Below are 26,525 nucleotides of genomic sequence, written 5' to 3'. Positions count from 1 at the left end.
TCTCACTAATGAAAGAATTTGTCACTTTAATCCTCATTGTAACTATAAAATACTATCTTAGAGAGATTATAATAATCTTTAAGTGATACTGACTCTGCCATCCTGCTTGTATCCCGGCAAAAGCACAAATCATTGCCCAAGTGAGGAGGAGGAGGAGGTTTTAAGGGACTTCCATGAAGTGTCTTACAAAGTTGAACATTTATCCAGGTAAGTCCTATTGATTCCACTTTCAAAATGTATCTCTCCTTTCAATTCTACTGTCACTATTAAGTCCAAATTGCCCAAATTTTCACCCGGACTGTAACAATGACCTTTGAGCTACTTTCTCTGTTTTTACTCTAATCCCTGTCTAAATTATTTTCCATCTAAGCTACCTGTGATTTAGGGAAAAAACAAACAGCAAAAACCATAAATCAGATGACACTACTTTTCTGCTTAAAACCTTTTAGAGACTGTTCACTGTGCCCATAAGAAAACCCAAATTTCTTATAATGATCCCCAGTTCTCCACCTTTACTTTGTGTTCATTATACCTAGACACATTAGTTTTTCTTCCTGCAGGTCAAACTTTCTTGCCCCAAGGCCATCAGACACACTGTTTCTTTTACCATCTAGAATGATATGTTCTACCACTCTTCAACTGGCTAATAGTCATTTTTCAAGTTTAGCTGAAATGTTTCTTCTTCATATTTGTCTTTGCTCACCAGAAGTTTAAGTTGTATTACTTTCTCACTCCCCAAGGGCATATGACTGGCCTTCCTTAGGTCCAACGAACTTTTTACTATTTCACTGTTGCTCTCTCTAATCTAATTTTCTTTCTACAGGAGAACAAGAGATTTGGTGGTCTGATGATTCTGTCTCCAAAGAAGATAGGCTGTATTTTTTATTCTAAATAGGCTCTTTGCAAATTTTCTTAGCATTTCTAATATATTTTCTATAATAGTCACAATCATTCCATGATAATTCAGCATACAGAAATCTTAAGTTAATAAATTTATTTCCAGACATACAAGCATTGTACTTCAAAGACAACTGAGAAGAGATACTAGAACACTGCTTACTATTAATGGTCAGAACTATTTAGCCTCCAAGATGATATATGACAAGTAAAGATAGCAGTGTTCAATTTACAGACTCTCAAGAAATTACAAGCCTCCTAGTCATTCCAATCTATGATCTAAAATAGAAGCGGGTGGGAGGTCATACCCAGGAGGTCTGGCTTTGACACCTACATGGGTCTAAGTTTAGGGAGGAAACAGTAAGAACAAAACATAAACAGATAGTCTTTGTCTCCCTTCAGGACTTTAGTCCTTCACTTTGGCAGCCCTTCAGAATCAGCTGGGAAGCTTTTAAAAATCCCATGCCCAGACCAGACCCCAGGCCCCCAAGTGAGAATCTCTTGAGGGTAGGACACAGTCATTAGTAGTTTTTAAAGCCCCTCAGGTAATTCCAATGTGCTGCCACAGCTGAGAACTACTGCTCTAGGGTTTCTAGATCTGTGATCAGAAGCTTCAGCATCCCTTAGGAACTCGGTAGAAATGCAAGTTCTAGTGACCTAGCCCCAGACCTACTATATCAATAATTCAGGAGGCGTGGCATAGGAATTTGTGTTTTAGTAGGCCCTCTAGGTGATTCTGAACTTGCTAATGTTTGATAGCTACTGTTCTAGGTCTTTATAAGCAGTGCTCTAACCACAGAATAAATCTCAATAATTAATCTTACTTGATGGTGAAGATTATTTACCTACAAGGATTTTATCAACTAGGATCAAGTCATTTGAATGATTCTAATAACTAAGTTCCACTAGGGTAACTAGAAGTAAGAAAAAAAGAACTACAAAATAATTTTTGATAATGTGCTTTCTAAAAGGACTGACATGTTGATATGCTTTAATGTTAACTTTTTTCTTAGTAGTAATACTACAAATTGACAATTAAAAATCATACCACAGTGGAGGAGAGATTCTCTCACCTATTACCATGAAATGATTAGGTGTAGCAAATAATGCCATTTTATTAATAGCATTTGAGTACTAGATTTTTAAACAGTCCACAATAAAATCTCTTTCATGTCCAGCAATATTTTCTACTCCATATTCTGAAAGGACTGTGTGTTCTAATGATTGAATGAGGTGAACAGATCAAATGCGAATGAGGTGAACAGATCAAATGCTTGTAACTGTGCTTGGTCTTACAGACCGTTTAAAAAACATCAGCTACTATTAGAACCAGTGAGAGGGCCAAAGCAACCTGAACTATGCCTCACTTGGATTCCTAGAGCTGTCCAAGATAATGTCTTACCTGAAAATTTCAATATGAAACCAATTCTTATCTGATTCTTATCAAAATAAATGAGAAAAGTGATCTCTTACCTGTGGCAAATGTAACAAGATCTGTCTTTATGTACTGGACACCCAGTACCTCCTCCAATTCCATATACATACTGATTGCTTTTGGAAGAGTTTTCAGCAAAATAGATCCCAGCTCCAAACATGCCTCCTATGTAGGCATGCCTTTCATCAAAGCCTTTATGGATAATTGCATTCACAAAGGGAGACCCTAAAATACATATAAATAGGTAACATTTTTAAATCACAAGAAAAGGAATAAAAGCTAAAGCATCTTAGAAGTTAAATTTTTTTTTCTTCAATTGTTTGATTCCACAAAAATCAGAAGGCACTACAGCCAACCCATTCCCATGGTGCCCTGAGTGAAAACAAGTCAGCTTAGATACATGATGGACTAAAATCCCACTACTTAAGGCTCCAAGCAGTGACAGGAACAGACATCAGAAGAAGTTAAATTCTGAATTAACATACATACATCACCACCATGATAAGCAAAACCGAAACACAACTGTCAGCTGGCTCACTACTTTAGAATAGCTATTTTAGAAGAATTGCTAATGTGAATGAATGTTTCTAACAGGGTGGTGGTTCAGATGCCAAAGTAAGGACACATAACATTCAACTAGGAAAAACGTACAGATCACCTGAAAGAAACATCAATGCTAGAGTTATCAAATTCCCGGCCCCAAATTCATACAAACCCAGAATCAAGAGTCTCATAATTCACTTCCTATGGCCAGGCTGAATGCAACTAGGTCATGCAATGACACCCACATCCGTGTACTTTTTCTAGATACCCAAAGTGGCTAAAGTGATCTTTTCAAGTTCATGCTTTTCTTTATACTTCTCTCCTATCCTTTCGCTTCTCTGCTTTTTATCACTTGCTATTACCAGATTCCATCTGCAAATGTGGTGTGTTCCTCCATTCCCTACATATTGACTTCTTTCTCTTCCTTCCTTCCATGCATGCCAAGAAGGAGCTCAAGCAAAGACCAGGAGGTACTAAGCACGGAGACCAGGTCAGGGAGTGCAGTGAGGCTGGGGCTTGGGAAAAGCCAATATGACACAGCTAACTGATTCATCAAGATCAGTGTCCCTGTACATAAAGGGACAAGGGAAATAACGCTGAATTCCACTTTACAGAAATACTAAAGAATAGAATAACTTACTTGAATTAACTTGGAAAAACCAAAACCATTTCTATTATAAAATAGAAAAAGTCATACATTACAACCCTTAAGTCAACACATAAATAAATATCATATTCTGTGCCAAGACATTATCATGACAATTTTTAGGGTTTTGAAATGAGAAGTACCATTTAGAAATTATATACTAATGCAGTCTGCTATAGCCATTCTTCCAGGGGATTGTGAAATTTAAATACTGTGTTTTATAGAACTTTCAGTTCAGTTCAGTCACTCAGTCGTGTCTGAATCTTTGTGACCCCATGGACTGCAGCACGCCAGGCTCCCTTTCCATCACCAACTCCTGGAGTCTACTCAAACTCACATCCATTGAGTCAGTGATGCCATCTGGCCTGTGATCTCATCCTCTGTCATCCCCTCTCCTCCTGCCCACAATCCCTCCCAGCATCAGGGTCTTTTCCAATGAGTCAACTCTTTGCATGAGGTGGCCAAAGTACTGAAGTTTCAGCTTCACCATCAATCCTTCCAATAAACACCCCAGACTAATCTCCTTTAGGATGGACTGGTTGGATCTCCTTGCAGTCCAAGGGACTCTCAAGGGTCTTCTCCAACACCACAGTTCAAAAGCATCAATTCTTCAGAGCTCAGCTTTCTTCATAGTCCAACCTTCACATCTGTACATGACCACTGGAAAAACCATCGCCTTGACCAGACGGACCTTTGTTGGCAAAGTAATGTCTCTGCTTTTTAATATGCTATCTAGGTTGGTCATAACTTTCCTTCCAAGGAGTAAGCGTCTTTTAATTTCTTGGCAGCAGTCACCATCTGTAGTATTTTGGAGCCCAAAAAATAAAGTCTGATACTATTTCCCATGAAGTGATGGGACCAGATGCCATTATCTTAGTTTTCTGAATGTTGAGCTTTAAGCCAACTTTTCACTCTCCTCTTTCACTTTCATCAAAGGCTCTTTAGTTCTTCACTGTCTGCCATAAGGGTGGTGTCACCTGCATATCTGAGGTTATTGTTATTTCTCCCGGCAATCTTGATTCCAGCTTGTGCTTCCTCCAGCCCAGCATGTCTCATGATGTACTCTGCATTATAAGTTAAACAAGAAGGGTGACAACATACAGCCCTGATGTATTCCTTTTCCTATTTGGAACCAGTCTGTTGTTCCATGTCCAATTCTATCTGTTGCTTCTTGACCTGCATACTGGTTTCTCAAGAGGCAGGTCAGGTGGTCTGGTATTCCCATCTTCAGAATTTTCCACAGTTTATTGTGATCCACACAGTCAAAGGTTTTGGCATAGTCAATAAAGCAGAGATGATGTTCTTCTGGAACTCTCTTGCTTTTTGATGATCCAGCAGATGTTGGCAATTTGATCTTTGGTTCTTCTGCCTTTTCTAAAACTAGCTTGAACATTTGGAAGTTCACGGTTCACGTATTGCTGAAGCCTGGCTTGGAGAATTTTAAGAATCACTTTACTAGTGTGTGAGATGAGTACAATTGTGTTTTGAGCATTCTTTGGCATTGCCTTTCTTTGGGATTGGAATGAAAACTGACCTTTTCCAGTCCTGTGGCCACTGCTGAGTTTTCCAAATTTGCTGGCATATTGAGTGCAGCACTTTCACAGCATCATCTTTCAGGATTTGAAATAGCTCAACTGGAATTCCATCACCTCCACTAGCTTTGTTCGTAGTGATGCTTCCAAAGGCCCACTTGACTTCCCATTCCAGAATGTCTGGCTCCAGGTGAGTGATCACACCATCGTGATTATCTGGGTCATGAAGATCTTTTTTGTACAGTTCTTCTGTGTATTCTTGCCACCTCTTTTTTATCTTCTGCTTCTGTTAGGTCCATATCATTTCTGTCCTTTATTGAGCCCATCTTTGCATGAAATACAGTCAGCAAAAACAAGACCGGGAGCTGACTGTGGCTCAGATCATGAACTTCTCATTGCCCAAGTCAGACTGAAATTGAAGAACGTGGAGAAAACCACTAGACCATTCAGGTATGACCTAAATCAAATTCCTTATGACTATACAGTGGAAGTGAGAAATAGATTTAAGGGACTAGATCTGATAGACGGAGTGCCTGATGAACTATGGACGGAGGTTCATGCCACTGTATAGGAGACAGGAATCAAGACCATCCCCAAGAAAAAGAAATGTAAAAAAGCAAAACGGCTGTCTGAGGAGGCCTTACAGATAGCTCTGAAAAGAAGGGAAGCAAAAAGCAAAGGAAAAAAGGAAAGATATACCCATTTGAATTCAGAGTTCCAAAGAATAGCAAGGAGAGATAAGAAAGCCTTCCTCAGTGATCAGTGCAAAGAAATAGAGGAAAACAATAGAATGGAAAAGACTAGATAACTCTTCAAGAAAATTAGAGATACCAAGGGAACATTTCATGAAAAGATGGGCTCAATAAAGGACACACACACATGTATATACAGAGAAAATATGAATAGTCAGTATTATCATTTCTATACATTTTGTTATGGTAATTTTATTTATAAACTATATCCATTCAAAACATACAAATTCAAAAGAGACTGAAAACACAAATATAAATGCAAAGATTTACAGAAATAATGTTTATTTTTTTAAAAATGATATGAGAAATATACAGATTCATTATTATTTCAAATCTGACAAAAAACGTGGAGGATGATGATGGCAGGTAGGAGGAGAGGAATCTTACCATGAAATAGCATTCTTTCATTTGCATGGTTGTGGTTTTCTTCAGAAACTTCTTTTCTCCTGTGCGTGTATCTTTCCCATAGTTTCTTGTTACAAACTTTCTGAATCTATAAAAAGAAACCAGCAAAATAAAATCTCTGGATCACAATAACTACTTACCTACTTGTTAATCTTAACCAAAAATGGGCCACATAGGACCAGAAGAGAGGCAAAACTTTCTCTGAAATATAAATTATGTATTATTTTTAGTCAACTAAAAAAATTTGTCACAACCATAAAGATGAAAATATAGGTACATTTTAGAAATTGAAAACTACAGATGAGAAAAAGTTACATATGGTTATATGTAAAGGTAAGAGTACTATTAATTGATTAAAATACTTCTAGTCTCACTTTAGAATTATTACTAAAACATCTCCACATCAGACATGCTGAGTTCTCTATGGAAATGTAAGAAAGAAAATACTCTCTTTCCCCCAACTGCTTTTTCTGGCTCAAAGTACCATCTTTATATGTTTTTAATTAAAATATTTGATATAGCCACACCAAACAATCACACACACACACAGACTCTCCCTAATATTTCCTCTATTTTTCCCTATCCCTCCAATTCCTGAAACTTTTGTTTGGAGAAAAGTTTTAAGGTGGATGCTGGTTTCACTAGGAGTATTTCTAAGGTCAAATCTCACAGTCCTAGTGCTGCCTTTCAGCTGTATGTCAGGGCGCTACAGCCCTGCTGGTCCTAAAGCACACCTGGGAGCTGACGGCTTCAGTCTAGGTTCACACCGTCAAAGACATAACCAAAGCATGCAGACTGGCATAAACAGAGCTCACTACTGCGTTTTAAAAAAGGGAACAAAAACAAAAGTTTCATCAGTGAAAACACTTGTATTAGATATTATACTAAAATATCTTTCTAGAGAAAGAAAACAGCATACCTCCCAAATTCAGCAACTCTAGAAATCAAACCCATATTGTTCCTTGCCCTCACCCTTAACAAACCTTGGCACATTTTGTTACTGGTTGCACACTAAATGCCCTTGACTAAAATCTACCTATAACAGGAATAATTATTTGTTATAGTAAATATTATTATACATGTGTTCAGGAAAAGAAAACTTGAGATGTCACTCAGGTCATACTATGATATGAACTAATAAAATACCGCTCCTGAAATAATAACCCTTGCACCTGAATAATGTGTACTTATTTTATATCATCTTATTTCTAAATAGTAAGAACATAATGATCTTGATGAATAACTCTAAAATATGAGATCTACTGGTATACTCAATATATTATTGTGAGACAGTAATATAACACAACTGAAAGATTTGATACTATTCACCTTTCAGTTTAAAATTTAGGTATCAGAGATACTTGCCACATTATAACTCTAAATCTTATAATGATTAAGAATATATCAATGTAGTTAACAGAAAATCATTATGCATCTTAAGTAGAGTATACAATTTGGTTGCCATACAGCTTTTAAAAACACCAAGCAAATTAGCAAAGCTGAAAAGGCCCTGAGAAGAGTACCTGATATTAATAAGAGTCAGCACTCTCTTTAACAAATTTTTTTTAAATGACTATTTCTGGAAAGATGAAAGGTACAGAGGGACTAATACTAAAATTACCAAAAAATGGTATTATGTGTGAGGACTCACAGAAACCTGGAGTAGTCACAATTAGGACAAACTAGAAACAAACAACCCATGGTGTAACTATAAAGATGGGAGTCGTTTCCTGAGCCACAACAAAGTTCAAAAGTACTGAAAAAGCCAGCAAGAGTACCTTAATAGTAATGTCCATATTTAAAATCCTAAGCCTACAGGATTTATCATCCAAGAATGAGAAGTCATAAAGTTTACTAACAATGGAATGCTTATTCTAATCCATAATAGATTCCTTAATTCAGCAATGAATCTGTCATATTTTCTGAATGTCAACAGTTAAGATAAAGATATATCTTCCCATTTAAACTTAAATTATTTAAGTTTAAAGATTAAACTTAAATAATCTTTAAGTTTAGAGCTTATTTAAAGCATAATCTCTAAACTTAAATATGTTCAACAGAGGCTGAACTAGTGGTTAGTACAGAGATTTGAAGATCGTAACCTGCTAAGGACATATTCTTTCCCAAAATACCCCTGATGCCATGTCAAAGACTTACTGGGCTGGACAGACAATGTTCTTATGAACTTAATCATGGTTTCAGGCTTCTGAAAACTATGGTCACAGTGAACTTTATTTCCACTAACTTATTACCTTGAGAATATTGTATCTGTTGAAGATCCCACCTGCGTGACCTCCATCTCTGTGCTCTCGGACTGTACTTTGCATCTGATGGAAACACATTTTAAAAATATGTGCATTAGCTTGAATGTCTCTTCTGGTTTAGGGAACACAGTTCTTGACTCATATGAGTCTTAAGACAAAATAAGTTTTTAATATTTTTGTTGTCTAAGGTATGAGTTCTAAAAGTTTGCAGGAACTACTTTCGAGAGACAGTGCATAGTTGATACAATCAATCCAAAATACCTATAGGTGAAAATTATATAATGCAAACTACTGGAACAAAAGGAAACAAGTAAATGCACAGGTGAGCTAAACATACAAAGCCAACCAACTGACATACTAAAAAAACAAAACAAAACCAAACCAATGATTTATTTGTTCCCATTCATTTTGCTCTCATAAAGCACAATTTATATTTCACTGAGAGTTGGAGTTTCCTGAGATTTAGAACTAAGTCTCACTCAACTTTGTATCTCTGTGCTCAGCTCACACATATAGGGTATGGTGTTCTTCAAAGCGCAGGGCGCTATTTTAAGACTTTGGGGGATACAAGAGTTTTATGGAAAGAAAGTTAGAAAAACATCTCCTAGATAAGTAGCATCCACATGTTCTGGGTCTTATCTAAGATACTGGGCTTTGCAATTGCTTTCATGAAGGAAGGGAATATTAGCAACCTCTTCTCCAGCAGAATTCTGTATATTAATTGCAATGCTGAACCAAATTATTAGAATTAAAGCTTACTGAAATAGTGTATTTTAAATGCTGATTTTGTAAGTTTTCAGGTGGTAGAGTGAGGGACAATTAAAAACTCCTGCTACATACATGTTCAAATAGATCTGGGAACTTCTGGGGAATTTAGCTGCTGACCCGACATTTATATGGTGTATGAACATACCTCTTCCTCCACAGACTGAAACTCTTTATCTTCAGCAGACAGATCAATGAGAATTGTTCCACTTCCAGAGGTATTCAGAGTTAAGTATGGGTTAAGACCTATCAAATGAAATTTGAAGGTAAAAAAAAACTTGCCAGAACCAACCCACCCCCAGCCCACAATAAACATTAACCCAACACAACCACCCGATTTATCTGATGCTTATTACTAGTTTTTAAAAGATTTTTATTTTGGGACAATTTAGGTTTATAGGAAAGCTGAGAGCACCAAGAGATCCTGTGCCCTCACTCCACTCTCTAAAGTCACTGTCAGGGACATTAATGTTCCCACTTTATACAATCACAGCACACTTATCAAAATTAAGTACATTACAGACTTTATTTGGATTTCACCAGTTTTTCCCCACTAATGTCCTTTTACTTTTCCAGGATCCAAACCAGAAAATTACACTGCATTTAGATGACTATTTTTTTGACCTTACAAGTCATAGGGTTTTGTGAGAATAGTTCTGAAAATCTTTCTATTCTTTATCTCCTATGTGTCATATGTTTTATTCTTCAAATTATTTCCTTTATTAACTAAGCAGCCCTTTCAGCATTTGGTCCCTTTATTTTTTTGTAAGACCGAGAAGAAACTAGCATGGCCACAGGTAATTTTAAATTATCCAAGAATGAGAAGTCATAAAGCTTACTAACGATGGAATGCTTATTCTAACCCATAACAGATTCACTTCAGCAATGAATTTACCCTATTTTCTGAATGTCAACAGTTAAGATCATATATACTTCTGTATTTTTACTCTCACAAAAGCTTTTAAAATGGAATCTTACATAGGATTTTCTAATTTCTTTGTTGTATCTGTTAACACAACCTTCCTTTAATCTCTCCAAGATCTCCAGAGCTCCACTGTTTTCTCAGGTAGGACTCAAGTACTTTTTTGATGTTGCTCAGTCACTAAGTCATGTCCGACTCTTTGCTACTCCATGGACTGCAGCATGCCAGGCTTCCCTGTCCTTCACTATCTCCCTCTCCCGGAGTTTGCTCAAACTCATGTAACACTGAGTCAGTGATGCCATCCAACCATCTCATCCTCTGTCATCCCCTTCTCCTCTTGCCTTCAATCCTTCCCAGCATCAGGGTCTTTTCTAGTGAGTCAGCTCTTCGCATCAGGTGGCCAAAGTATTGGAGCTTCAGCTTCAGCACCATTCCTTCCAATGGATATTCAGGGTTGATTTCCATTAGTATTGACAGGTTTGATCTCCTTGCTGTCCAAGGGACACTCAAGAGTCTTCTCCAGCACCCCAGTTTGAAAGCATCAATTCTTTGGCACTCAGCCTTCTTCATAGTCCAACTTTCACATTCATATATGACTACTGGAAAAACCATAGCTTTGACTATACGCACCTTTGTTGGCAAAGTGATGTCTCTGCTTTTAAATACCCTGTCTAGGTTCGTCATAGGTATTCTTCCAAGGAGCAGGCGTCTTTTACTTTCGTGGCTACAGTCACTGTCTGTAGTGACTTTGGAGACCAAGAAAATGAAATATGACACTGTTTCCACATTTTCCCCATCTATTTGCCACAAAGTGACAGGACTGGATGCCATGATCTTCATTTTTTGAATGCTGAGTTTTAAGCCAGCTTTTTTGCTCTTCTCTTTCACCTTCATCAAGAGGCACTTTAGTTCTTCTTCACTTTCTGCCATTAAAGTAGTATCATCTGCATATCTGAGGTTGCTGACATTTCTCCCAGCAATCTTGATTCCAGTTTGTAATTCATCCAGCCTGGCATTTCACATGATGTACTCTGCATATAAGTCCTCTGCTGCTGGGTTAATGCGTGGCAGTTTCCCTCTGGAGACTAAGAGCACTGTTCTGGTCTGAATAACAGAACTGTCACAAACATGCCAAACCCTAATAATGATGTATAGGTATGGCTGCATTATAATATCTACGGGAAGTATGACAACTATACACAGGAGGACATTTTATAGAAAAAACACTTAACAGAATAAAGTCTGTGACAGACACTGGACTAAGGCATCTTCGAATGCCCCAAGAAGATACTCCTAAGTGCTGAAAGATCAGAACATGTAATCTGTTGACTTGATGCACTGAGTAATAGCCAAGGCTGTTAAGTCAGCAAGGTAAGAGACAGTCAGAAGCTTGCCACTGGTTCTAATTTGCAAACTGGGTATAATGCCGCTATTATACAGACTCCTAGCTGCAAATGAAGATAAGGCAGGTGGTAACTTTATGTAGGAAAGTGACCCTGATGTGCTAGATCAGACACAGTCCTTCTGTGTTGTTGTGGTGTTTCTCCTCCACGTAGGAATCAATGTTCCTACTCAACTGCAGCTGGATGTCATCAGAATGACCAGAGGACCAAATGCAGCAGGGAGGGACGTACCTCTGCCACTTGGAAGCAGTGTATCTGTTTCTATCATTGTTTCCTGAGCCTTTAAACAGTGTTAACTGCCTCCCTACCAGATTCACAAGTGTTTTCTAGCAGAGGCATGAAACGGAGTCCAAGACTGAGGGTTCTAGTTCCTCTGAATACTCACATCCCAAAAAGCCTCGAGCCTGCCCTCTTCTTTATCTTATAAAATTTTGTCTTCTATACCAGGAATATCTAAGACTATCTCACATTTTAAACACTTTGCCCTAGTTCCTATCAGGGAAATAAAGTGCATCTACCGTTAATCAATCCTAATCCAGAAATTCAGTTTAAAGCATTCCTTAGCTTGAATCACCGAACTTTCCAAGTTCTCTTTTTGTTCCTCAAGAGACAGACCCTATGCCGGATAACACACATTCTTTGCTCACAACTCGCTCAGTTTTGCTGACGGAGGTTTGTCTTTAACCCCAGTTGTACGGCCAGGTCTTCAATTATAGGATGCTTCTAATCTCAGGGTACATCGCTCCCTCAGTTGAACAAGAAACTTAAAATGTGGTTCTGACAACTAAAATAACTCATCTTTTACACCAAGACCTGATATACAGAAAGTGTGAACATTTGCTGAATAAATGCAATTTGCATTTTCTTTACATATCAACATTCAAGAGAAATAAAGTATTATTCAACTTTGTTTCACTACGTTTCCTTAGATGCAACATTACTGTTTCCTTGTACTTTTACAGTGAGTGTTTAAAATGTAACTATTTACAGCAAAAGAGATTTACAACATTATTTTATGGGCAGGCCTGAACACCTAGCCGTTACCTATTATATTACCAAATGAGATATCCAAGTTTCAGATCTTTTAGAACGATATAATTTTTGAGCTACAACAACTTCAGAAATGAGTGAATGGAAATAATAGAAAAAACTTCAGAGCTAAAATAACACCCATATTTCTGAATGGCCCAGACACTTCACTTAGGTTCACAGAGTTAAAGGTAAGCAGTTCAGGAAACCTAACAGTGGCAGATTTAAGATTTGACCCCAGGTTTCCAGAATCCTCATTAGTACTTTTCTTATCAAGTGGACTATCAGAGATTTTAAAATTATCCTTTAGTAAGTTGAGGGCTGCCTTTATGCAAGCTGTTAAATTGATGATAGCAATGACTCAAAATGAAATACCTTGTTGTCCAGAGATAAGCCTCTCAACTCCTTTAATTAATTTGTGTCTATGTCCATAAGCATTGATTCCAATCTCTTTCAACTCCTTGTGTCCCATCTCAACTAATACATCCAACGTGATCTTACAAAAGAGAATGAAACTGTTTAGAAGACTTGTTTGGAAGACATTCATATATTGGTGTTCTCACAATGTTATTAGACTTATATATTTATTTCAAATGACTTCTGAACACAACACAGAAATGAAAGCATATCAGCTATTAAACTAAAACTGAAAAGCTGCAGTTAATTAAACAAGTTGAATCAAGAACTAACCAAAAACATCATTATTTTCATTTAGTATTTAAACCTGAGTGGAATTAAACTGCAAAACAAAAAGACATTTTCAAATTAACCATACTTAGGCACATAATTTTATCTTCTTCACTATCACTTTATATCCAACTATTTATACAATTTCTTAATGTAATGTTCCTACAGATTCTGCATTATGTTAACTGATAACTTCAGCATCATTGTTCAAACTAATCCTTTTAACCCTGAATATATGATTCCTATCTTGTGAAACTGAAGGCATTCTTTAAAATCCTGTGTTATTTACAAACCTTTCATGAAGCTTTCTTTGAATAGTCCGGCTTGTAATAACTCTTTACTTGAATTTCTATGCCAAAAACTTAATTCTTCATATGTTCTTGCTATAGCTCCGTAACTAGATTAAAATTCCTTAGAGGTACAAGTCTACAATAATTACATTTTCTGAACTCAAAAAATCAGTAAATGTACTCTGACAGAAAACTTAAATTAGGACTGTTTAAGAAAAGCCCAGATATATAGTATGTGTGTTTATATAGCTTCCCAAAGTGGTTATTAACGTGACAGGCTTAGAGTCGGTAATGACTGATGTAAGAGAACTGAACAAACTGAGGTCAAGGATAACTTACCTTTAAGAAATGCATAAGGTAGATTTATTCAAGAAAGCTATTTTGTTACCACGTAAGAAACAATTTTTATGTGCTAATAAACTAAACATGACTTAGTGAGTAAACAACAAGAGCAACAAACTAAATGGAAAAAAAAACAAGCCAAATTAGAAGAGGGATTGATTTCCAGTCCTTTTAAAAAAAACATCCTTTTCAGTCCTCAATATGTTGAATGGTTCAGGGCATTTCAAAAGTTTCTATTTTTCCCTTGAGGTTCCCCAAAACAGCAAACCAAGTGAAACAACTCATGTACTTACCTGTTCTCGCTCAAATATATCCATTAGGTGTTCAAGTCCAAGATTTCTTACAAATTGAGTAATGCTAAAATCTATTCCTGGAACTGGAAAGTAAAAAAAACAACACAGAATTTCACATCAGAATAATGTGTATCAACAGAACAGCCAAGTTTTGTGATATTACAAAGAATATAAAGATGAAACAAAATATAACAGCCATCACAATATAATATTAAACTTAATATCAAAATTACAAAGAGGACTTCCATGGGGGTCCAGTGGTTAAGACTCTGCACTCCCAATGCACGGGGCACAGGTTCGATCCCTAGTCAGGAAACTAAGAACCCATATATGTGCTGCCACACCAAAAAAAAAAAAGTGACGAAAAAGCTATAACATTTCATCATTAAAAGAAAGGGCACTCACATGTTACAAAGAAATCTTTTCTTTTTAAAGAAAATTATTTTTAATTGTATCTTTAAAATAAGTTTCCATACAGCTTAAACTAATATATTATTATATGTCAATTATATCTGAATGTAAAAACAAAGTTTCCCTATCTTAAGGTAAAGAGACTATAGGTATATGTGCCTTTTTTTTTCTTTTTTGGCAGTACCATGTGGCTTGCGGGATCTTAGTTACCCAATTACGGACTGAAACAAGGCCCATGGCCGTGAAAGTGTCAAGTCCTAATCATTGGACTACCACAGAATTTCTTTCCTTTTCTTTAAAAAAAAAAAAAAACACCCAAAAAACTCAAAATTATAATACACTGGAAGAGACAAATAAAGCCATAGTACTCAACCAAAAGGATTTCTATAGCTTTCAAAAAGTATGTTTACATCTAAAGAATAAGTGAGCATTAGAACCTCATCAAGTCTGAACATGGAGGGAGAAACTTTCATTAGAATTTCAATAATAATATTAAAAATTACTTTTCAGCAATCCAATATCAGTTATTTTGGCTGAATGTCTCACCTTCCTTTTTCTCCAAACTGGAAGCACCCTCTGTTCCACTTGAACTGACTACTGAAGATAGTTCAGAAAAACTGCCAGATAAGTTGTCAAGACTGCTGGCTGCAGAAAGGCTTGATGGGCTGGATGGACCTGAAGACAGAGCATCTGCAGCGGCTCCTGGGCTTCTCATGCCATTGAGCACTTGAGGTTTATAACATGAAGGCAGAGCAGAAGGGGGCATGGCTGCTGTCAGGAGAGCACTGACATCATCTGCCTGGAGTACATGTCAGAGAGAGAGGAAACCCACAGTAAGCAGGTTATAAAACTCTACTATACCCAACAGAATGCATTAAAAAAAAAAAAGACAAAACCCTAGCAGATTTGCACTAGAATTGCTTATATAAAAATGATTATTTTAAAAAGTGAAGCAAATAAGTGATATTCAGCTAAACTGTTATTAATTGTGAAACATAATATAGAACACATACTCTGAGGCATACAAAATAAAAGTGTAAGATGTGGCAAAGCAAGAAAAAAAATCCTAAGACATCATGATTGATGTACTGATGTACTGAAATTAATTTTAGAAATATAAACTTTAAAAAGTAAGATCTGAAAACTTTTAAAGGCATTCTGAAGTAATTCAATCTATGTAGAACTTTAGCAAACAGAATGATGGTTGATTTTTTTTGGAAAAATTTCAGCAACATATTTGTTTCTCAAAATTGAACATTTGGAAGGGTAGGGAATAAAGATATAATTTTAATCAAATATGCCAGAATGGAAAAAAATCCCCAAATTTACTGGTATATTAATTTAATTAGTAACAAATACTATTCTTTCGGTGGCTCAGTGGTGAAGAATCCGCCTGGCAAGCAGGAGATATGGATTCGATCCCAGGGTTGGGAATATCCCCTGGAGAAGGAAATGGAACCCACTCCAGTATTCTTGCTTGGGAAATCCCATAGACAGAGGAGCCTGGTGGGATATAGTCCATACGGTCCCAAAAGAGTCAGACATGACTTAGCAATTAAACAACAACTATTCTTTTACAATGCTCAATTAAGACACCAAGTAATTAACATTCAGCAAGAAGTAAATCAGTACTTGTTTTCATGGCTTGTCATTTATACTACCTTTTCAATCCTCACCTTCTTTCCCTGAATCTGAGGACTCCCATGACACTCATAGTTGGTATGTAACACTTAAAAACAATAATAGCACAATTTACTGGATACTTCTTATGTACCTGAGAGCATGAGGTACATCCCTTCATTTAATTCTCATATTAACCAAATACATTTTACCTCCATTAACAGATTAGGTAACTGAGACTTTGAGGTTAAGCAACCTGCAAAACCATACAACTGTTAAGTGGTAGAGCTAGAATTCTAAGGCAGGTCTGTTTGACTCTAAAGCCCAAGCATGTTCGCTAGGGCATCCTGTTTCAATGTCACTTAATTACATCTAGTGGACTAACACATGGGTGGACTGAATGAAAAAAAGTTCACTTCTAAGTTAGTTTGGAACTGGAAGGACATTTCCCTTAAGAAATAATCCTGCAAATACAGTTGAGCTGTCAGCTTGCTTAGGAAATTCTATCCAACCAGCTGAACTAAATTTCATGACCTGCCTGCTTGTTTCTCAACTAATGTAAGCAGTATACCTTATACTTCTCTTTCCCATTTCTAAAAGTACTCAGCTTACAATAACTGATAATTCTACTATTTACTTACTATATTTTAATACCAAAGAGATCCAAAATTTAAACCAAGCTAAAAGCCAGATTTTGCCACATTCACCATGAAGACATTATACACACACACACACACACACACACACACACACACACACACACACACACACACACACACACACACACACACACACACACACACACACACACACACACACACACACACACACACACACACACACCCCCCCCCCCCCCCCCCCCAAGGGAATTTTTAAAACATCAGGAAAGCACTGAGATTTTTTTCAAAGATCCCATCACTTACTGAAACTAAATCTAAAGGTGTTTGTCCTTCCTGATTTTTAAGCGTTGGATCAGCTCCATGGGCCAATAGTAATGCACAAAGCTGTGTTCGTCCCTTCTGGGCTGCCTCGTGCAAAGGTGTGAAAGCCCATTTGTCCGTAGCATTGACACATGCATTATATTTTATTAGTAAAGCTGCTACATCTACATGCTGTAAAAGAAAACCAACTTATTACAGTCTGAATTATTACTTTATCATATTTTAGTTCTTAAAAAGACACTAGCTATACTCTAGAAATGAAAAAATGTGCTTTTTCCCCATCAAAATTTATGGGCTATTGATTAAAAATTACAGTAGTAGACATTTACATAACTTGAGAAAATATCTAGAAAATAGATAATACTACTACACAGGAAGAAACTAAACAGAACTTTAACAATATCTCATTTAAGTGTTATAACTGCTAAACATCAATTTATAAACCTGCAGCCTTCCTTAATTAATCAACTGAAGATGGTCAATACTGATGGTTAATATTCAAGGCTATTAAATATAAGTCAGAAACAATGCATCTGATCTCAACAGATTTGTATGAATCCCAGTGGATTTTCTGGGTACCAACAAATAAACAAAATCACTAACATCTCACTGAAAATAAGAGCTGTGTGCTAAGGAAGGTGAAACAATGAAAGACAAAACGTCCCATGTCACACAGCAAGCTCCCAGCAAGCTACAACAGACAGAATTGAAACTTAGACGTTATTTAATCTTCAGCGCTCATATTTATTCTCTGTAAAATGACAAAGTCAAACTAAATTTCCTTTGAGTTGTAATCCTGATTTTCACTGAGAAAACTTCTGACATTTTAAAAGCTGACATGAAAGAACTTACGCCGTAAGACGCTGCATTGTGTAAAGGAATAAGTCCTCCTTTGTCCTGAGCATTCACATCAGCTCCATGTTGTAGGAGATACTCTGCCACTTCTAAATTATTATAACCAGCTAATTTAGAAAAGAAGTAAAATCACTTTTACTTGTTAATATAAAAATAGCTACACACACACATATATATTTCTAAAAGACAGGATTTTTAAAATAAGAGCTTTTATAGAAATCTGAAATTCTCCAATGGAATCTATTAAAGATTTAGCTTATGAAAAAAAATTGCCCACTGGCCTCAAGTTGAACGTTTTCAGTGATGAAATTCATTTCTTTTTGAGATTCTAAAGTTATATTGCTTGATTTACTTAAATCGTCCCTTTTAAAACCTTCTTAACAAAGTCCCTGCCTTCATGGTTATTGTATACACAACTTCCTGACCTCAGGTAAATGGTCTCAAGGCTCCAAGTAAAAGGCATCCTAAAAGCAGAGTTAGGAACAGAAGTGGCTGGCAGAGCAGAAGACAACACATCAGTGGGTCTCGGGGTGCCATTTCCTCAGAAGGTCACAAAGACATGTTTTTTGCCGGAGAGAATGTAAGGGTACACATCTCTACCGGCAGCAGAATCTACTGCTGCTGAAGCCATGAAGTAGTAAAACTGAGTATTTTATAAATGTACTATAATGCCCCAGCTGTCATCTTGGGAACCGACAGCTGTCTTAGTATGTGTTCTTGGTAAAAAAAAAAAAGTATGTATTGATATATTGTATTTGACACATAATCATAGTTTGAAAGCAAATCTGGAATTTAACTTTGCCAACATAAAATCAGCTATCACTTGAAACTTTAGAATAGTTCAAAATATATAATTCATTCACTTTTACTGCAGTTTTCAGCCTTTTGCTGAGACATCTAAAGCAAAAAAAAAAAAAAAAATCAGTAAGATCAAGAAAAACAAAACTACCATAAGGTAAATACACCAAATTCAAAACTCCTTCCATGTCTCAAAGCGTAATACTATATAAGTGAGAAACGTTTTGTGTGTATAATGTATTTGCCACTTACAAAAATAACACACACTTACAAAGTAATGCTCAGTGTTCTAGATAAGCTACCATAAAGATTCAAAGCCTATGTAAGTAATTATGCATGGCACAATCCAAATCAGAGATCAGGCCACATTTTGTCTTACATGGACTACTAACTCCTGATTGCCAGAAGAAGAAAAGTCTTACCTCGCTTTGTTAGCATTTGTGGTTTATCACTTCCAAAATGCTCTAAAAGACACATAGATGGAGTAATTCTTTCCCTTGACCTGTGGGTTTCCAACTCACACGGGGTCATAATTTAAAGGTATAAACCACAAACACTAAAATCTCTTATGGGACTTAGCTGGTGGAAATGGCTGGGACTCTGTGCTTCCATTGCAGGGGGCCTGGGTTTGATACCTGGTTGGGAAACTAAGATCCTGCATGCCACGCCGCCAGGCATGGCCAAAAAATAAACAAAAAATTCCCTAGGAACATAGTTGCTCACAATGTGAGACTAAAAGGAAGTGACAGAAGAGAACTTCCCACATTACACAAAGTGGCAGAAACACCTGCATTCCTTTTTTTTTTTTAAACCACGTATATTTATACTTATGTGTATGGGTCAAACATGCCTATGAAGCAACTCCACTAAAAGACTAGTAGCTCAGTGATTTTAATGACCCACTCCCTAGCAACTTTTTCTTCTTTTTTTTAAAGGTATATGCATTTTTATTTTAAAAATATTATTATTTTTTGGCCACGAGGCATGTGGGATCTTAGTTCTCTGATCTGGGACTGAACCCATGCCCCTGCAGTGGAAGCAAGAGTCTTAACCTATAGACTGCCAGGGAAGTCCTGCCAGCACCTTCAACGCAGCTCAGAAAGTTGTACTGAAATCACAATGCTGCACCACATGCAATGAAGACAAAGATACACTCTGCCAGCTTCATGAGTGAAAACTCAGGACAAATGTTAGGTATTCTACTATATCCCCCAAATTTCCTATGGTGAAGCCCTAATCATTAGTACCTTAGAATGTGACTGTACTTGAAGATAAGGCCTTTTAAGAGGTAATTCAGTTAAAACAAGGCCATGAGGGTCAGCCCTAATTCAACATGACTGCTGTCCTTATAAGAGGAGGAAGTTAGGACACAGAGACACCAGGGATGCACATATACACAGAAAAGGCCATGTGAGGACTCAGAGAGAAGGTGGCCATCTGTGAGCCAAGGACTGAGGCCTCAGAAAAAACCAATCCTGCCAACATTTCCAAAGCTGAGAAAATACATCTCTGTTGCTTAAGCCACCTAGTCTGTGGTAATTTGTTAAGGCAGGCCTTACAAACTAATACAACAAATAACAAGAATTATATGTAAGTTTTGGAAGTCTAAAGACTTTTTTCTGCTTCTGTTTAACAACTATCATTAGAAGAATGGAAAATTTTAACTTCCCATCAGGAAGGCTGACTCAAGCAAGCATATTTTCAAAGCTTTACAGCGAAAACATATTCACCAAAGATGATTCAAACAACATGATGACCTGGAATAAAGGTTCTAAAGCACCTGGAGACTGGCAAAGCCTCTTTCAATTATTCTTAATGAATGTAAATTGCTATACTGTAGAGAACATGGCCCTGTATTAGAAGACACCTGATTCAAATCTTTCAAATTTACTTACAGGAAATATTTTACTCAGGTAAAATGAATCTTAGATGTACCAGCCTAAGTCTGTGACATTTCATTCACCTACCTGCTAAATGTAAGGGTGTTGAATGTCGGCCTTGTGTATCACGGCAATTTACATTATCTGGTGAAGACAACTTCTTTACTCTGGCTAAACAACCCTTCTTGGCAGCATCCAATAAAGCTGCATCTCCCCTAAGTAGATCTTGAATATCTGTATCTCCATCTTTAACCAGATCCAAAGGAGTGTTTCCATCTCTGTTTTTCTTTGTGGGGTCTGCACCATGCTGGGTATGTGAAAAACAGAAAGGGAAGGTTTAGCTTAAGTTTGCCTTTGGATGACGAGAAAATAGTTAACCTATTTTATACAGAGACTCTACCTTAAAGGTTAACATGACTATTAATAATGCTTAATACACAAAAAATTACAATAAAAAATAGACACTTAAGTATTATTGAGCTTTAATTAATGCAAGAATATAACCAAAACTTTAACCTACATTCAAAACAAAACAGTATTTCACTAAAAATTACCGTTCACATATGCTATTTTTAGTTTTCACAAACATTTCAATGTTTGCATAAAGTATAAATTTAACTATAGTCTTATTTTACTGTAAAATACCTACACTGGTACCAGTGCAGACACCAACATACTATCAATTTCATTAGTGCTAAATAAACCTGGGTTATAGTGTTCATGACATTTATTCTGAAATCTAGGTACAGAATTAGAGTTTTGCTTCTTATCCCTTTATGATTAAAGTTTGGAGTTACAAGTAATATAATAAACATATTCTACGTTATATACCCTGTCCATAAATACTTAAATATACCTGAAGCAGAAGTTTGCAAATTTCATATTTTCCTTTGGCTGCAGCTTCATGTAAAGGTGTAAATTTCCATAAGTCAGCTACATTAACTACTGCTCCATGCTTAACAAGAAGTTCTGCAACTTCATAATGTCCGTAAGAACACGCATTGTGCAAAGGTACAAGGCCTCTGAAATGAAAAGTTAAATAAAAAACAAAACACAAAGATATATTTTAATTTAAATAACTACACAGAGATGATAAATTTCTTGAATTGTACAAGAAATTTTACTGATTTTAATTTATAGAACCTAAATTTATTGTAAGCAAAAATGGAATTATTTGGCAGGGGCAGAGAGGAAATTTTATTTTTTTATTTTTATTTTTTGAAATTTTAAAAATATTTAAAATTGCAGAGAACATAACAAACATCTATTTTGCAATATGTAGGATTAAGAATTACATATTTTTATTTATTTTAATTTTTTTTTCTCTTTTGGCCACAGCACAGTTTATGGGATTTTAGTTCCCTGACCTAAACCTGAGGCCATGGCAGTGAGAACCACTGAACCAACAGGGGATTCCCAAGAAGTATTTTTTTTTTTTTTAATTAATATAAACTGGAAGAAATCAAGTATCCTCAACGCAAACTAAAATATTTACTATATTAAAAATCAGTATCACACTACTGTTGCAATCTCCTTGGCTATTATAAAATAACAAGGCATTAAGCAACTAAGTCTTCATAAAAATGCTACTTCATAAAAATCATAAAATCTTAACTGAAATTAAGAAGTATACTTAAGCCAATGTTAGAGAACAGACTTCTCTGAAAATAAAAGAACCACCATCTCATAAAAATGTTTTCAGATTTTCCTAAGAGGGTCAGATAAAGGCACAGAGAGGCCACAGCAATGGCTAGTACTTGCCCTTTATCTTTAGCGTGCACATCAGCTCCGTGTTGCAGCAGATATTCCACCACAGACACCCGATTATAGCCAGCTGCAAAATGGAGCGGTGTAGACTGACGCCCTTCAATGTCTCTGCAGTTGACACTCTGAACAGTACACAGTTTCTGTAGGATGCAACACAGTATACACATGATGCTATATATTCTGACTTCTTTTTTTCGTTCATCTAGTAGAAATTTCAAATGCCTGATTTATTTTGTCTCATCAAATTTCTCAGACACTCTTTGCTATTTATTACTTCATCTTGTCCTTTATTGGCAATCCCTCTGGTCCTCTTATCTGTAATCATCTTCTTTTGCTAAAGCTAGTGGGTAAATTTTATTATTACCATTACTACTATTTACATAAAGGTAATGTAAGTAGCAGTAAGCAACAGTAATTTCCATTTTGTGGCAAATATATATACAGATACACTGGATCATAGAAGCACTGGCATCACCTAGGAACTTGTTAAAAACTCAGATTCTCAGACGCTCTGACCTACTCAATCAGACTCTGCATTCTGACATGATCTCTAGGTGATCTGTAAGCACATTAAAAATCTGAGGAGTACTGTTCTAGAATAGTGGTTCTTAAATTTTCATGTGAATTGGGTCCAGCCTCCAGATGTCTGGGACTGGGCCTGAGAAGTTGCATTTCTAACAAGTTCCCATATGATGCTGATGCTGACTGTCAAGGAATTACACCCAGAGAATTATACTATACTATATGGAATGAATGAATTAATAGATTGCTATTGGTTATGTACCATCCTTGGGAGAGTTAAGAAAAGTCACTCCGAAGTTTTTACATTTTTTTGTTTGTTTTTGTTCTTCAGATGAGAAGTCTGGCTGAAAAAAGCTGTAACACTCAAAATACTCAAGGGTATTTTGCATGAAAAGTGTGAATATTTGAGGAAAGAAAGCAGCACAGATAATAAATCATGGTGTTTAAAAAAAAGTCAAAAGAATATTTTAGTAAAAAGAATATTAGTAAAAATCCTTTCTCTTTTTTACTAGCCTACCCTAAAGCAGAGATAAGCTAAGCCTAATAAACCAAAGGAGCCAGGGATCAGTGGTTTTACCTCAACGGGTTTAATAACAGGTCTGACAAAGCTATTCGGTTGCTTTCCACACGAGAGCTTGTTAGATACACACATTCAGTGTTCTGTCACTGAGAAAGGGTGTTTTGTGGGTCTGAAGTCGGCTCTAGGGAATAAGTATTTTCAACTTGTGTAAAGTGTTGCTGCTAGATTCAGTAGTTATCACTGGCCACTCTTAACTCCCTAGCTCTCAAGTTTAATTTTGTCCATTCAGAGAAGTTTTCTAGTAGTAGGTGTCTAAGTATCTAGCCTGACAGCTCACCAGTAGACAAACACAACCAAGCACATAATTAAGTGTTCACTGGGAAACATGCAGGTGGTGGTGTCTCAGTGATTCATACCAAGCTGCCTGTCTACAGATACACAAGGAATAGAAAGGTTGATGGAGATAAATTTTCAGTAAGTGACTTTAAAAGTAGAGGTAAGGGAAGACAGCCTAATGCCTATCACAGGGAGAGGAAGGTCCTCCTTAATTAAATGGCATTATTTCATTCTCTAAGTACAATTACTGTACCTAGTCTCATCCTCACTTCATCTGTTTCTTCCTATGGTCTTCTTTTATCTTTATGAAAACAAAGTCTGGTTTTTAATAGTAGGCGTACTGAACACAGCTTTATGCTCTTTAATATATGTAAATGGATGAGCATTACAGTTTTTTATCACCACCTCCACCCAACACATAAAAATCAACTACTTGACTTTAACTCCACCTTGCCCATCTAACACAACTTACCATTTCCTCCAGGACAAACACCTCACTATCCTTAACTTGAGTGATTTGTTTTTCTATGTCATTCATTAGTCAGTAAGAGAAACAAAATCCCTCTTTCAATACCGTATTAACCTCCTAATTAAGGGCATGAGAACATAACTACAAAACAAGTCAAATAATAAAACTGCATAATAGCATTTTTCTTTCAAAACAATGAAATCTGAAGTTACCTGGAGGTGACTGTACTATCTACACAGATAAAGCAGGAAGAAAAGAGCACATGGACTTTTAAAATCAACTTTCAGAAATCTCTTGATTTAAAAGCACAGTGAATAAATATCCTCAGAGCTCAAGTTCTGATGAGACCATAATTCACATTGTTTCATTCTCAAGAAATCTAATTTACTTTGTGGGGTAGGTCTGTTCAGGATTAAGAACACCATAAAGAAATATACTGAAACTGCTTCAAATGGAGACTTCTGCCATGAATCAAATCAATAATTTTAGCTTTTAATAAAACTTATTACCTATCAATGCTCCCTCAAATAGGACCAAGCATTTTTTAAAAAGTCTGTTTGCGGCGAGGACACAACAGGGCTTTTTCCCTCCTACTGGCTTTGGGAATTGAAATTAACATTGTTTTACTAAAGAATTATTTAATCATGAAACATGCTGAATTAATTTTAATTTGTATTAGTTGACTTGAAAAACAGTCTTGCTCTTTCAAAATTTCAATCTTCTGGATTATATACCTGGATATACTAATATAGTTTCTGTAGGAACAGGAATATCTGGTATAGGCAGTAAGACATTATATATGATTATATATCACATAAATACATATGTATTACAATAAAAGCAAAATTTGAGGAAAGGTTATTCTATGGAAGAACATCATAGGAGATGGGCCACAGAAGGGCTCAAGATGGTTCTTCTTGAAAAAAATATGTCAATCCAGATAAATTGAAGATTATTGGGAGACAGTGGCTCTGGAAAGTGGTGACATTGTGTTATTATTATATTTAAACACTGGGTCCTCACAGGGGTAGAGGAGGCAAAGAAATCAGAATAAACATACAGACAGAGGGATACACTGTTTAGTTTTCTTCCCTTCCTGTTTTATGTATCATATGTAAACAAGAAGAGACAATAATTTCAAATAGCTCATTCTTTTAAAGGGACAAATGAATAGGTTCTTTAAACAAAATGCCTTCCCATAAACATGTAGTTATCTAAATTTATAATTGTGATGTATTTACTGAGATGCATGTGATACTAAAGTTTCTTCTATTACTCAATGATCCTTATTTGCAGAGCAGAACTAATTAGCATTACTTACCTTTTAAAACAATGCACATATAAATAACTAGATTTTTTCATTTTAACAGTACGGATTCATTAAACACTGTCAAAATAAAAACCCAATGTTAAAAAAATCATAAGATCATGTCTTACTTTTACAGTTTCTACATCTCCAGCCTTTGCAGCTTCCAGCAACTGTCTGTCTGCCTCTGAATTACCTAATGGGATACCCTCTAAAAAAAAAAAGAAAGAAAGAAGAAAGAGTGATTAACTTTTATTTGGAAGATGGGACCAAGTTTTAAGGGAGGCATCTTATGAGAGTAAAGTTCTTTTTACAGTTTGATGGCAATTATGTAGGAAATCTCCATAGTAGTACGGGAAAAGCAGTATAAACTTTTTTGAAACATCACATATGTAAAATGTATACAGGTATGAATAAAACTATAAAATGAGATTTAAGCAATATAATGGAATATAAAATAGATAACAAAAGATTATAATGAAGTCAGTGACTGTTGGTAAAGTATTAAATAAGGAGAGCAACAGCTAGACATCTAACCATGGTTCTGCCATTGACTAGCTGAATTGGAACAAGTCACTTGAACTTTCTGGGCCTCAGATTGTCCCAGTTCTACAAAGAAAGATGTTGGATTAGAAACAAGTGAAGTTATTTTCAGGTCTGAAACTCTATGTTTTATAGCTCATTTTAAATCTCGTTAAGAAAGGAACGAACCATATACCTTGTATCTTAGAACAAATAAACTTCAGATGGGTTAAAGATGCTACGTATGAAAAATTAAACCTTAAAAGTATTTTTAAAAAATAGGTGAATATTTATCTTGAAATAGAAAAGCATCCTAAAGCAGTACATCAAAGGCAAAACCAAAACTGATTTGGAAAAATATCTGTCAGACAAC

At 36.0% G+C, this 26,525-nt stretch overlaps 1 protein-coding gene and 1 non-coding gene across 2 annotated transcripts in view; both read right to left on the bottom strand.

Annotated features, from left to right (window-relative positions):
• The window catches only part of TNKS2 (tankyrase 2), a 63,758-nt gene that overhangs the window by 3,560 nt on the left and 33,673 nt on the right, over positions 1-26,525 (bottom strand). The window contains exons 13-25 of the mRNA XM_043925248.1: positions 25,762-25,841; positions 22,472-22,617; positions 21,567-21,732; positions 20,798-21,017; positions 18,030-18,139; positions 17,160-17,348; positions 15,163-15,415; positions 14,206-14,288; positions 12,969-13,089; positions 9,388-9,485; positions 8,463-8,537; positions 6,193-6,298; positions 2,371-2,557 (exon numbers count right to left, since the gene is read on the bottom strand). Of these exons, the coding sequence (XP_043781183.1) occupies positions 2,371-2,557; positions 6,193-6,298; positions 8,463-8,537; positions 9,388-9,485; positions 12,969-13,089; positions 14,206-14,288; positions 15,163-15,415; positions 17,160-17,348; positions 18,030-18,139; positions 20,798-21,017; positions 21,567-21,732; positions 22,472-22,617; positions 25,762-25,841 (1,834 nt within the window). The remainder of the gene's footprint in view (positions 1-2,370; positions 2,558-6,192; positions 6,299-8,462; positions 8,538-9,387; positions 9,486-12,968; positions 13,090-14,205; positions 14,289-15,162; positions 15,416-17,159; positions 17,349-18,029; positions 18,140-20,797; positions 21,018-21,566; positions 21,733-22,471; positions 22,618-25,761; positions 25,842-26,525) is intronic.
• Positions 2,647-2,789, bottom strand: LOC122709773. The gene has a single exon (XR_006345735.1). It is a non-coding gene; the product is annotated as a small nucleolar RNA SNORA79 (small nucleolar RNA).

The sequence above is a fragment of the Cervus elaphus genome, chromosome 15, assembly GCF_910594005.1.
Source record: "Cervus elaphus chromosome 15, mCerEla1.1, whole genome shotgun sequence".
In the NCBI taxonomy this organism is placed as follows: Eukaryota; Metazoa; Chordata; class Mammalia; order Artiodactyla; family Cervidae; genus Cervus; species Cervus elaphus.
Note: the sequence above shows the minus strand (reverse complement) of the source record. Positions and strands in the feature narration are given on the sequence as shown.